This window comes from Parus major, chromosome 4A (genome assembly GCF_001522545.3).
Source record: "Parus major isolate Abel chromosome 4A, Parus_major1.1, whole genome shotgun sequence".
NCBI lineage: Eukaryota > Metazoa > Chordata > Aves > Passeriformes > Paridae > Parus > Parus major.
Window position 1 is genome coordinate 18,185,281 of NC_031772.1, and position 13,106 is coordinate 18,198,386.

The following is a 13,106-nucleotide window of genomic DNA, read 5'->3' on the forward strand; positions in this document are numbered from 1 at the left end:
CATGGAGTGTTTGCCAGGTAAATATTTAGCAAGGGAGACTCCTGTTTCTATTATGTTCTTCTTTTTCAAATAATTTACTTAATAATTTCAAAAGTAGTGAAATAACAAGGCTGCACTTAAGCTGATACTTGTGTAAGTAGAAACTGAAGGTCAGATGAGAATCAACTCTATCATCTGAGAAACCAGCACTGCACTGGTGAGATCTGGAACCAGCTTCTTCCCACAGCTTTGTCAGAGCTTTCGTGTGCTGGGTCACCTGCCCAGGTGGAGGCAGTCACTGACAGTCCCTGCCAATCTCTCTCCAGGTGTCCTGGGTTTAAGAAATACAAATCTGAACTCCAGCGGAAAAAGAATCCCATTCCCAAAGGGAAGGAGGATCCTCCTGCCAGGGGGGAGACAAACAAGGATCCAGAGGTCCCAAGTGGAGGCTCCTCACTCGTGGCAGAAAGCTCTGGAGCTGCTGTGGTGTCACTGGGGACTGCAGAGCCTGGACTGGTTAACCCAGCTTTTGAGGAGACTGAAGAAGGTGAGAGATCGGTACAGAGGTGGAACTGTGTATTTACCTTTCATAATATACAAATGAGGCAGTTATCTCAGAAAATTCAGTTTTTAAGTGTCCCCAGCACTGTCAGACATCCTTAATGCTACTCAGCCGTTAGTAGCTATCAGAGGCATCTCTTTCTTGAGCAGAAGGGAGATGCATTCATGTGCATCAGGAATGGCAGAGTCTGCTCACAAGCACAAAACTCTACAAAACCATTTGGAGAAAATCTGTGAGATTGCAGTGAGTATTTGCAGTATTCCATGGAGAAACAAAGGCAGTCCCTGGCAATGTGAACGTGGAGCACTTAAAGCCCTTGCAGAAGCCAGGTAATTTGTAACTAGGAAGTGTTCCAGGTTATTTTTAATCTTGTTAGGAAAGTTAAATACACAGTCAGTTTCCTGGAGTGGTCAGTACCTCCCTCCTGGTGCTTTTCTAGCACAAGTTAAGTTTTGGATTAACAGGCAGCTCTGAAAGCCTTGCAGATCAAATCACCATCTCCAGGGTAGCAGCACTTGTCTCAGCTTGGTAGGAGGCAGCAGCGTGGAAACCTCAGTGCCTTGTCTCAAAGTCAGGCTCAGCTTCCAGCCCCTGTGCCTGGGACAGGTAACTCACAGGTCACTTCAGTTCCCTGCTGGCTTTTTCCCAAAGCACACCTGGAGCAGGTTTTGCATCCCTGATGTGACACCTGCCCCTCGCCCTGCCAGGCCCTGAGTGTCCCCGTGCTGGGACATCCCACTTGCCAACAACAACTTTCATCTTCAAAGTGCAGCGTTGCTTAATCTCCAGTACACTGTGAAACAGCCAGACATTCCTCCTGTTTTACAGGGGGGATGGGAAAAGGGGAGCAAAGGAAATTAGAGGAAGGAAGTTGCAGAGCAGTAATTACAGCTGGGTAGTCCCTTTCCCTCACTGGCATCATGGAAACTGGAATTTGTTATGTGAGTGCTTCTAGCAGGCCAGCTGTCACAGGAGAAAAATAAATCTCTAAATATAGCCAAACCATGCTGAATGCCTTTTAATAAACCCCAAGCAACAACAACAAAGAGTTTGGATTCACCAAAAGCTAGGAGAAAACAGAAAAACTTCTGGAGAAACTCTAAAGAACAGAGGGGTTTAAAGCTTTTTATGCAGCCTTAGGTCTCCTGATAGCTGCTTTCCCTCCAGATGCTACACCGAACACAACTGCCAGGGGTTTGAATCCTGGGGTGCTGTGAAAAGGAAAATTCTGTTAATTTGTTGCTTTTTCTCTTTAATTTCCACTACCAGACCTTCCTCAAAGAACCAGTCTTGTGGCTGAAACTACCACCATCGAAATCCACCGGGAAGATCCTGAGGAAGAGCTGGGGATGAGGATAGTTGGGGGTAAGGACACCCCCCTAGGGAACATTGTTGTTCAGGAAGTGCTGAGAGACTCTGTGATTGCTGCTGATGGAAGAATTGCTCCTGGAGACCACATCCTTGAGGTAGGGAAACCCCCCTGGTAGCCCCATTGCTTCCCTTGACTGGGGGAGGAGAGTGCCTGGAAAAACTGGGAAATCTCTGCAGCTGAGGGTTTTAGAGCACAGATCAGATCTCTGTGTCAGGAGCATTGTGTGTCACTTTTGGCATTCCTACCAGCCAGACTCGTATTTCTGTGTATTTGACAGCTTTTTGAAATTTAGGCTGTTTTGGATAAAGTAAAAGATTCCTGACAGGTTTCACACAGCAGCCCCGTGTCTCTGCTCTAGTTAGGAAGTCTCATAATTGCTTGCTCCACTGTGTTGCTTAAGCTGCATATTCTCCATGGGCAGGTCCAGGGTGAGAGCTGCTGACTGGCAGTGAGTATCAGCTCCAAAATGTGAGTAAATGCAGAGCTCCAACCCACGGCCAGCAGGGCTGTGTGGCCCTGGGTGACCGAGGTGACACCTTGTACACACTGTGACAATGGTTAGCACCTGCAGCCATGGCTGCCCAATCACCTGCCAAGCCATAAATCCTCATTATCCCATGGGATTGGGCACCAGGAAGGACTGGCAGCCCCACATACAAGTGGCTGATGAGATCTCTGAGTTGATTTCTCAGGTGGACCCACAGTGACTCCTGTTTTATCCAGTTGGATTGTCCATGTCTCAGTAAATAGGGCAGGTCCCACGCTTGGGAGCTCTATTAACATCCCAAAAAACTGCACAGAATCTTGTGTGACAGCAGGCAAAGCAAACGTTGCCTTCTCAGAGTCACCCTGGTAAAAGCATAATGAGATGGATGATTCCAGAAGCTTGTAGACTGTGGACCACTCAGAAGTGGAGATCTGGGTCTTTTCCAAGCCTGTACTGAATGCTGGAAATGAAGGGAAGGCAGATCTGCATTTACTTGGCATGGAAGGAATGACTGAACATTTTCAGATCTGTTAGTTGTGTGGGTTGTCCTGTCTTGTCCCTGTCCTCAGTTATTCACCAATTACAGCCTAATCCCATCATCTTTCTTCATTCTTTTCCAGAAAACTTTGCTCCCTAATGTGCATCAGAGTCAGAGATTGCACGGGGAGTTTTCCATCCTGCTCCAGCCTGGCCGTGCCCCACAGTGCGGACAGTGCCTAATTAATGTGGGCTCTGATTAGTGAGTGCTTTGTTTGTCTTTGTAGGTGAATGGCGTCAACATCAGCAGCGTGACTCACTGCCAGGCTGTCTCCTTCCTGCGCCACCCAGGCCCTGTTCTCCACCTCATGGTCCTGCAGGAGAAGGGCTTTTCCAACAAGACTGCACAGCAGGATTCCCCTTGCACACACCGGGAAGTGATCCATGTCACCTTGGTGAAGAGAGACCGGTCCGAACCCCTGGGAATCAAACTGATCAGGAAGACTGACGAGGCAGGGATTTTTATTCTGGATCTCTTAGAGGGAGGCTTGGCAGCCAAGAATGGGAAGCTGAGTCGGAATGACAGAGTCCTGTCAATAAATGGCCAGGATTTGAGGCAAGGAACTCCCGAGGCTGCTGCCCAGATAATCCAGGTGAGCTCAGACATGGAGAGGGTGTGTGAAGATGGCTGTGAGTGGCTGGTGGCAAGGCTCCTGTTCTGAGCCAGGGCTAACAGAACACACCAGGGCAAACTGCATTCCCCCAAATCCCTCCCATGGGAAGTGACTCCCCTCTGGATGTGTGGGAAGCGCTGCTTCTGAAGGAAGATAAACACCAAGAGTGGGAATCCGTGGTGAGTCATCCCTGCCAGGTCTGAGGGGAAGCAGTGGCTCACAGCACAGGAGTTCATCCGAGGAAATTGCATCTCCAGTGTGGTGTTTGCAGCCTCAGCCTTGCAGAGGGAATGTTGGGATGCACAGTGTGGATTGATGGGGTCAGGGCAGCCTCTTGTGCTTCCACCACGCTGAAGGTACTGCCTGGGAGATGGGATGGGCTGGCAGCACAGAGCAGATCCCTCTGATTTGAAGCCCATTTTACCTGTATTTGTGAAGAGAGAGTGGAAAATGACGTGGGGCACCTCAGGCTAAAAACATTCCAAGGTACTAAATGGGTAGAAGAGGGGTGGTCTTTCCCTGTGGAATGTGCTCCTGTTGCAGCATGCCAGATGTTTTGGTGGAAGGAGTGGGCAAGGAGTTCTAGTTAAAGGATTAAGGATTGCTGCATGTGCAGCAGAAATCACATAGATCAGTTGAAATTCTTTATCTCCCCAGGCGAGTGCCTCCAGTTTGTGTTTTTATCAACAGATCCTGACACAATGCACCTCATCCCACTCTGTTTATATCCCAGAAAGGATGTGAGGTCAGCAGGAGGGAGAGCCTGTTCCCTTCACAATTATCAGAAGAGTGCAGTGCCATGGGAGAAAGAGCAGAGTTCCAGCCCTGAGGTCCTTTTCCATGTTGTGCTTCTGTTCCTCTTAGAATTTGTTTGCATCCCACAAGTGCTGCTGCATTTCTGTTGCAGTGTGCACACACAACTCCCATATGAGGAACTTTTGATCCCATTGGAAGCAGCAACCAAAGTCTCAGAACTGGCTTCATGAGGTTTGGGGGCTGAATCTCTTTGGAAGTGACATTTGTGTATAACTGTGGCAGTTTTCCAAACATGATCTGTTCCTCTGAGGGCTGATTAAAATCCTTGCTTAAATGTAACTTAGAGTCTCTTTTCCAAGGCCAGGGAGCTCACTCTGGCACAGAGAGGCAGGGTCCCGTGGCAAGGAGGGAGAGCAGCAACTGCATTTCTGTTATTCCAGGCAGGAAACGAGCACGTGGGCCTTTCCCCAGTGAGTCCTTCACAATAAGGTTCTGTCAGGTGATCTGAAGGAACAAACCCAAGGAGAGCAGCAGAAACAATGGGAACACTTCCCCTGCAGCCCTGCCAAGGCCAGACATGCAGCTGGTGAAGTGTTTAACCAGAGGTGCTCTGGGGAAAACATGGATGGGAGATGCTGAACAATAGATGAACAAAGCTGGGGAGGGAAAGAACTTTAACAACTTCCTTTGCAATAAAAACTGTCATGGTCAATGTGAGTGGGCCAGCCAGGGTTCCAGCTCTGTTCTCTCTGCAGCACAACACAAGATGCTGTGTTGGTTGTTTGTAGTGAAGTGCAGGAATTAATCATCCCTTTCCACCTTCTCTTGTTTGGCATTTGTGGGGGAGAGAGGCACGAGTGAGGCCTGCCTCTACTCCTGTTCCTTCTGACTCATGTTTGCTAATTCCCTTTTTCTTTTTCCAATCACATTCCCTGGCTTGTCACAAAAGACTTTTGCATCACACTGAGGATGTTGGAGAACCTCAGTAGGAACTGATGCCAGCCCTTCTCCCTCCCCGAGGCAATGAGAGCTGTCCCTCATTTCTAACCCATTTCTCTGTCTTTTTCATTTCCACTCCTTGTTTCTCTGGGCAGACCACGGAGTCCAGAGTGAACTTTGTGATCCTGAGGCAGCCTGGGGTGCAGCTGGGGGAGCCAGTGGAGGATGGCAGCACCTCCAACAGCAGCAGCAGCAGCAGCAGCAGCAATGGGGGGAGCCCAGTGCACCACAGGAGGCGACCAGAACAGAACCACTACAGACGAAAATCCAGCTACCAGAAGGTGAGGATGGGAGAGGAAACCAAGGTGCTGCTTATTCCCTGTTTAACAAATGTATGGTGGTGTTCTGTGATGGTGTTTTATCACAGAAGGCTGATCAGCAGCTCCATTTCTGCTTGGGCAGGTTTGGGGCCTTTGGTACTGAAGAACCATTTTGTCATCTGTAGGGAAACATCATTTTAAGGGGAAAAGGTGACAAAATTTCTTCAGGGTTGATGCAGAGCTGGAAAAACAATCCTTTGTTGTCTGGAAAGGGCAATGAGAAATTTGCTGTCCACAAGATTTTTTGGGATTTGCTTCCTGACATCCATCAAACCCCACACCCTGAGGGGTGACAGCCAGTTGAGCTGGTGTGGAGCCAGAGCCTTTGTGGTCCAGGAGAAGAATCTCCAGTGGTCCCCTGGTGCTGCTGTGACTGCAGTGTGGGTCTGCCACCCCTATGGGGGACACAGCAAATCCCCAGTGTGCTGAACCCAGAGAGAAAATCTGTGTGTAGAACTTCCAGCTGAATGAAAACCTGCTGCAGCTGCTCAGTGTGTATTTGAGTGTCCCTGGAGCTCAGGAAGTTGCTGTCCTGCATGGCTGGAGTGTGGCTCCTGCATTTAAATCCCTGAGTAGCATTTACACCCTGTTGTACAGCCTGTGCTCTAATGTGTGCCTTCACTGCAACCTAAACATTCCTTCAGCTTCATTGCTTGGCATGAGCAGCCTTGAGACAAGCTCACAGCTGGTTCCTCAGTGCAAAATTCCCCTCCTCAGAGGGAGCATCTCCCTGCAGCAAATGGATTTGGGAAAGTCACTGATGGTTCACCTTAGAAATGCTGCTCTGTATTCCCACCCCAGCAAGGACGTGGGGAGCTGGCTTTGCCCTCCAGCACCACTGCTGGAATGCTCTGGATGAAGGAAACAAATGTTGTTGTCTTCCAGAGCTGGGCTTCTCCTGTTAAATGCATTAATGAAAGCTGCATTTTGTGCTGTCATTGCTTTGCAGGATTTGCCTCAGGGATATGTAAGTCATGAGAAGACAGTTGCAATAAAAAAGGAGCCAAAGGAATCTTTGGGAATCACGATTGGAGGTGGAAGGGATAACAAAAACAAGCTCCCTATCTATGTGACAAGTGTGCAGCCCATTGGATGCCTCTTCAGGGATGGCAGAATCAAGAGAGGTAAGGGAGGCTCTCAGACACTTTATCCTTTAGGAACTGTGGGGTATTTCCAATGGAAGCTGGATTTGGACACTGAAGAGAGGCTGGAAACAGAGTTCCCATGACCCCTTCAGGCTGAAATGGGCTCCATAGCCAAAAGTCTGCAATAATCCTCTTTTATTTCATCAACAGGGGATGTACTTCTGAGCATAAATGGCATTGATTTGACTCATCTGAACTACTATGAAGCTGTGTCAGCACTGAAATCCAATGCAGCTTCCCACTCAGTGACACTGAAAGCCTTGGAAATCCTCTCCCTGAACTCCCCAGAGCCATCCCTGGACATCAGGGAGCAGGGATTCAGCTGGTCTCCCCTCTGGATCACGTGGCTTGGATTGCCCAGGTATGTTTGTCAGGCACTGGATGGAGAGCTGTTAATTACAGGGTTGACTTTCACTCAAACACTAGAAATTAATTACTTTGTTGATGAATTTGGAAGCATTCCCGGTATTCCCATTTAGCTGAAAGGCAGTGGAAAGCCTCATTTGCCAGTGAGATCATAGAATAATGAGTACATAAGGAACTTCCAGTGTTTTTCTGGAGTGCCCCATCATTCCCACACTCCTGTTGGACAGTAACCTTGCTTTAGAAATTCTGAAACCCCCTTTTTAAAAGAGAAATAGCCAATGTTAGATACAGTCCTTGCTAAACTACTGCCTGAAATTCTCTGTGGCTCTTTCTGCATCCCCTAACACAAGCCAAGAGACACCTGGGCTGTCTGGGAGTTTCTAATCTGCCCATCTCACTTAGGGGCAGACATTCTTTCAGTCTAATTCTTGGCTGTTGTAACGGTGTCATCTTCAGCACGAAGCAGAAATGATTCTGCACAGCTGAGTTTTCCTGCTGCAAAGCTTTGCAGCACAGGCTTAGCCCAGGTTTTAATCTGGTAAGTTCCAAGAGAAGCTTGAATTTCCCTCTCCTTCCTGGAGAGGTGAACCTCTGGCTCCCTCCCTTTAGCAGCTACATCAAAACACCGTGAAAGGCAGAGTTTGTTGTCACCCCAGCTGACTGCAGGAGCATCTGCAGGTGGAACATAAAGCCAAACCTGCTGTGGGAAGCCTGGATCATGTACAGCCTTGTTCCTTGAGACACCCAGAGAAGAACCACTCACAAAGCCTCTGTTGTGTTACTTAGCAGCCTGTAAATGCTCAACAAACCAGCCCAAGGAGAGGCAGCTTTTGTGTCTCCTGTACTTGGCCTGTGCTCAGCACCTCCTCCCATCTCCCTCTGCTCCCCCAGGAGTTGGCCTGGCTGCTCCAGGCAGGTCTGGTGTGATCTGGCTCTGAGCTGCACCTGGAGAGCCCAAACCTGGGCACAAACCCTCAGATGCTGCCTGGTGTTTGTTCCTTGTGCTGCTGCAGGGAACTGCAGCAAGGCAAAACCTGGCTGGGCTTCTTTTCTTCCTTTCCCAATTTTTCTGGCTGTCAGGTGGCTTGCAGCTTCCCCACACTCTGCTGCAGGAGTCTTCTGTGCTCCTGGATCTCCTGCCCTCATTTCAGGATGTCCTGACATTGCCTCCATTTAATGCATTGCTGGAAATTCCTTTGCTGCTGGTATTGATGTTCCCCCTTCATTTGACTCCTGAAGCAAGAAATGATTCCTGCTCTTCACTTCCTTTTACTCCAGCCTGAATTCTGGCCGTGGAATGTGTCTGCAGTTGTGGCTGTGGGGGTTGGTAGGAGGCACACAGCAAGGTTCTTTGGAATCTGACAGGATCTTCCTCCCCTTTCCTGCACTAAGAAGGGCTGTAATTCCTGTGCTTCCTCACTCCTTTTCCCATCTGCTCCCAGTGGGAGCTGGCTGGTCACGCACAGGACCCGTGTTTGTCACCTGGGCATGTTCAGGGTGCCTCTGGCCCTTCAGGCTGGCTCTGGGAGGTGCAGCTGCAGTGATCCCAGTGCCCTCACCTGCTGGGGTGTGGTTCCCATCCAGAGAGCTCCTGACCCACCCAAACCGGGTTTCCTTCACACAGAACCAAAGCCCCCGTGCTGCAGGGGAATGGCCATTGCACTGTGGCCCTGACAGACCCGTGTGCACCTCACTGACACACAAAACCCCCCAAAATGTGCCCAAACTGGTCCCAGCACCAGCTGTTCCACTGGGATCGGCTCCTTTTGGCTGCCCTGGCCTCACTGTGCTGGAATGTTCTGCAGGCTGAAAGCTCAAAGCTAATTGCATGTGCAATTTGGGGTTTGTTCAGCTTTTTTCCCCTCAGTTATTGCTCTGCTCCAGCAGAAATATCCCTTTCTTTTTAGAGGAATGTGTTTCTTTCTAGTTTGATCCCAGACCTGATGCTGAAAGGTGTGAGCTGAAACGAGTGCTCAGGGTTAGGGAAATGTCTTTGATCCTTGCAACACTTGAGCCCACAGAGCTCCATTCAGGCCTCCATTCTTATATCTGTGATTTCTGTTTCTGTCAAACAGAAACTCTGACCTCTTCCTAGCGTTATGTTAAATCCACACCAGCCACTGTTGGTATAAAATACCATCTCAAAAGCTGGTTAGGACTGGATGTTCTAATCCAACACACCCTGAATCCCAACGGTACCAGAAACAAAAGTTTACAGATTGATTTTTCTCTCTGAAACCTTTGTCTCTTGAAAACACATTGCACTTGTGGAGAAGTCCTGGGGGTAGAAAAGCAGTTTTCTTCCCTGGGATTTATCTGGCTCCAGTGTGACTCTTCCCACAAGAACCGTGTGGAGCTCCAAACTCCAACAGGGAGCAGGAACTGCCAGCTCAGCAGCGTGCTTGGCACCATAAACCCTGCGCCTCGACCTTCCCTAAACTCCCAAATTCTTTTCCCACAGTCATTTTTGATGCTAGTAAATTAAAGTTTCTCTTCCTTGAACCATTTTTTAATATGGAAAACGGATTTCTAGCAAACAGCCCTTCCCAGCTCCAGGAGAAGGTGCCTGATGTTTTTATTTATGTTCTGTGCTGACCTAGCCCTTGCCACTGTTGCTCTTGGGGCTGTTTATTCGCTGGAGCTGCCACAGCCATGGCTCAGAGCTGTGTTTTTGTACCTGTGGAAGGAAACCATGGAGGAATCTGTAAGCTCGAGTGGGGCTCCTGGTGTTTATGTGTGAAAAACTGCTGCAAAAGTAAATTACAGGTTGAAAGTAGATAATTGGATCTTTCTCCTGGTGAGAAGTTAAGTGGGAAGGCTTTTGAAATCTGAAACTCCTCAGCAAAAACTGCTCAAGCAAAGCCCTTGAGGCAAAAACGTTTATTAGGAAAAGTTTAGCTGCTGGAATAGCTCAGCGGGGTGATGATGATGAGCAGAAGTTTCACAGCTCCACCGTGCCAGGATGAAACCTGAGCTGGAGCCGGGGCTGAGACGGTCCTGTGTCACCTCCTGTGTCACCTCCTGTGTCACCTGGCCGTGGCTTTGTGGGGTCTGTGCTGCTGGCACTTCCAGCTCACATTCCCCAGGCTCCCTGAGGAGACAAACCTCGCTGCCACAATCCAGAACCAGGGAGCTCTCAGCAAGGAGCCCACGAGTGAACTGGACATCCTGGATCCTGCAGGAAAGCCCTTCCCTGCTCTCATCTGGCAGCTGCTGCAGCTCACATTTGAAAACCTTCCTTGCACCGAGGGGATGAAAAACCCTCTTCTCTTTAATTGCATGGGTGTGGCTGCTGCTCACCGTTAATTTGGGTTTGCCACTGGCTGTTCATTAGCAGAATTCACAAAGTTATTCGGGAGTCTTGCAGGTCCCAAACCCCTTTAGAGCCGGGTAATTCCCTCTTAGCTCTTAAAGCAACACTGAGGAAAGATTTCTAAAGGTCTGGCATCATCCCATTTGGGAATTAACCCTCTGACAGGCCTTGCAAAGGGGTGTTTCAACTCCTAAAAAACAGGAAAATGAGGCTGTGCTTTCCATGAGGGAAAACATAAATTCCTGGTCAGGCAATTTTCCTCACAACTTCTCTGTTTTTGACACAGCTACCTTCACTTCTGTCAAGATATCGTCCTTAGTAAAGGAAACCTGGAGAGTTGGGGTTTCAGCATCGTGGGAGGCTTTGAGGAAAGCAAAGGAAACCAACCCTTCTTCATCAAAACCATCGTGCCCGGGACTCCGGCATTCCGGGACAGGAAACTCAAGTAGGTGTGAGGTTCCTGGGGAATCACCGCCACCACCAGGGCTGGGGGCGCCTCCCAGACTCTCTGACCCTTGGAAGGAGCTCAGCTCCCGGTTAATGACTCGCTCATCATCTCCTTTGAGAGTTAATACTGTAACAAACTTGTAACAAACTAAGCCCTGCGTTAAGCAGCGCTTTGGTTTCTCCACAAGGGCGCGAGGAAAAGGAATTTACAGCCCTTTAAAACCTAACTGCGAAGGGTTTAATTGAGTAATTAGGTGAAAGTAGAAAGAGGATGTTTGAGATCAGTCTTGGAGGTTCCGGAGTATAAATAAAACCTCTTGGATTAGGAGAAGTATCCCAGCACAGGTAACAGGAGCCCTCCTGAGCAGGAGCAGCTGGGGAGGGATCCCAGTGAGAGGAGCAGGGTGGGGCTGCAGGAGCCCACAGACATCTCTGGGGCAGGAGGGGCTGCCAGGGACACCGGGGGGACACAGCCAGGGGCAGGGTCGGGGCTTGGCTCCCAGAGCCGAGGTGGGAGCAGCAGGCTCAGCTGGGCTCTGTTGGAGTCCTGGGGCAGCGCTGGGGGGGCTCAGCCCCTCACACCCCCCAGGAGGGGCTGGGTTGTGCCACTCTCACACCTCTGATGGTGGCAGTGGGGCCGCTGGAGCTGCAGGACTGACCTGGGTCTGCAGTGTTCCAGCAGCACAACTCCTGCCCTGCTGCCTGCCCCTCACTGCTGGCACCCCAGCAGCAGCAGGTTCTCATCGTCCCCTCCCCTCTGCCCCAAGCTCTTTGGAGGAGGAGTTGATTTGGCTGAGGGTGATGGTGGGTGCAGGGTTAATACTGAGCCCAGTCCTGACTGGATCCTGTCTTTGGGCAGGTGTGGAGATGAAATCGTGGCAGTGAACGGAGTGCCAGCAATAGGAATGAGCAACTCGGAATTAATCCCAATGCTGAAGGAGCAGAGGAACAAAGTGACCCTGACTGTGGTGTCCTGGCCAGGGAGCCTCGTGTGACAGCTCCACCAAAGCCCCAACACTTCCAGGTATCCAAGAGCAGCTGGACACCACCCAGGCCACAGCTGGCAGGGAAACAGGGACTGCTCCACTCCTGCTCCCGGTGCATTGCCATGGAAGACTCCTCGCTTCCTTTTCATGGAAAACATTTTACCAACAAACCTGGATGTCAAATTCAAAGTAAGGGTTAATCCCACAGTTGTTGGAGCTTCTCAGGCTCATTACAGCTCCTGAGGCCTGGTGGTGCACAGAAAACTCTTCCCAGTGTTTCTCCACGACCTGCCCTGGAGGCTGCTGAGGCTTGCCTTGATTTTCGGGCTCTGCTTTCCACGGAGTGTTTGAACAGGTTAAAACAGAGGCTTTTAGAAGCAGCTACTAAATCTGCAAGGATGGGGACCCAATTTAGGCACTTGTACCCATCAGGATTTCCCAGTCCTCATTTTTAGGTGTCAGTAACCCCAGGAATGTGTTAACACAGTAAAACTCAGAGCTGCTGGGCCAGCTCCCTGTATGAGGGTCCTGTCACAAATCCCAGTTTAGGATCCTGCCAACTCCACTGATTTATTGTAAAGGGACAATTTCAACAGCTTCAAGAACCACTCTCAAAGGTATCAGAAAGAGGAGTTTCATTGAAATATGACATTGCAAAATGTGATTTTACCAAAGGCCAAGGGCAAGGTTCACTTATTGCACACAGGTTTCCCTGGTTTTAGGATTGATAAAGCAGCTTTTTCCCCAGAAGGAAGGTGAGGAGGGGAATGGGCTGGCCCAGCCTGTTTTATTTTTGTTTCCAGTGATGAGAGGCAGAGTTCAGGCAGGGGCAGGAGGGCACCTGTCAGACTTCTCCTGCAGTTCTGTTCACGTCCCTCTTGTAGCTGGAGCAAAATATCAACTCATGGGATCAGGGGAAGCTCAAAGGATCCCTGGCTGCAGGAAAAGTCACCTCCAGAAGGAGACTGTGCCCAGCCCACCTTCAGTTCAAACCCACTGTGCAGTTAAAATTCACAACTGAAGAACTGAAGCCCAGGCAGGGTGGTTTGACCTCTGACACTGTGAAAGTTCCTACTTGCAAACTCCACCTGAAGCAATTCCCTTTTTTTAGCAGCTTAATGAGCAGTAGAAATGATGGGTTTTTCTCAAGGCAGGTTGCACTGAGAGATCTTTCCTCCTGTGCTGCCTCTGCTGCACCTTTTGCAGGGCCAGCTTTGTAAGAA

The 13,106-nt window shown here is 49.7% G+C and overlaps 1 protein-coding gene across 2 annotated transcripts in view; it reads left to right on the forward strand.

Moving 5' to 3' along the window:
* Positions 1 to 12,957, forward strand: part of LOC107203911 (ligand of Numb protein X 2-like) — a 27,933-nt gene extending 14,976 nt beyond the window's left edge. For both annotated transcript variants that reach the window (XM_015626519.2, XM_015626520.2), the window contains 8 exons: positions 306 to 526; positions 1,811 to 2,007; positions 3,165 to 3,530; positions 5,402 to 5,587; positions 6,576 to 6,750; positions 6,922 to 7,132; positions 10,737 to 10,895; positions 11,757 to 12,957. In XM_015626519.2, coding sequence (XP_015482005.1) covers positions 306 to 526; positions 1,811 to 2,007; positions 3,165 to 3,530; positions 5,402 to 5,587; positions 6,576 to 6,750; positions 6,922 to 7,132; positions 10,737 to 10,895; positions 11,757 to 11,892 — 1,651 coding nt within the window. In that variant the 3' untranslated portion in view covers positions 11,893 to 12,957. The remainder of the gene's footprint in view (positions 1 to 305; positions 527 to 1,810; positions 2,008 to 3,164; positions 3,531 to 5,401; positions 5,588 to 6,575; positions 6,751 to 6,921; positions 7,133 to 10,736; positions 10,896 to 11,756) is intronic.
* The last annotated feature ends 149 nt before the right edge of the window (positions 12,958 to 13,106 follow it).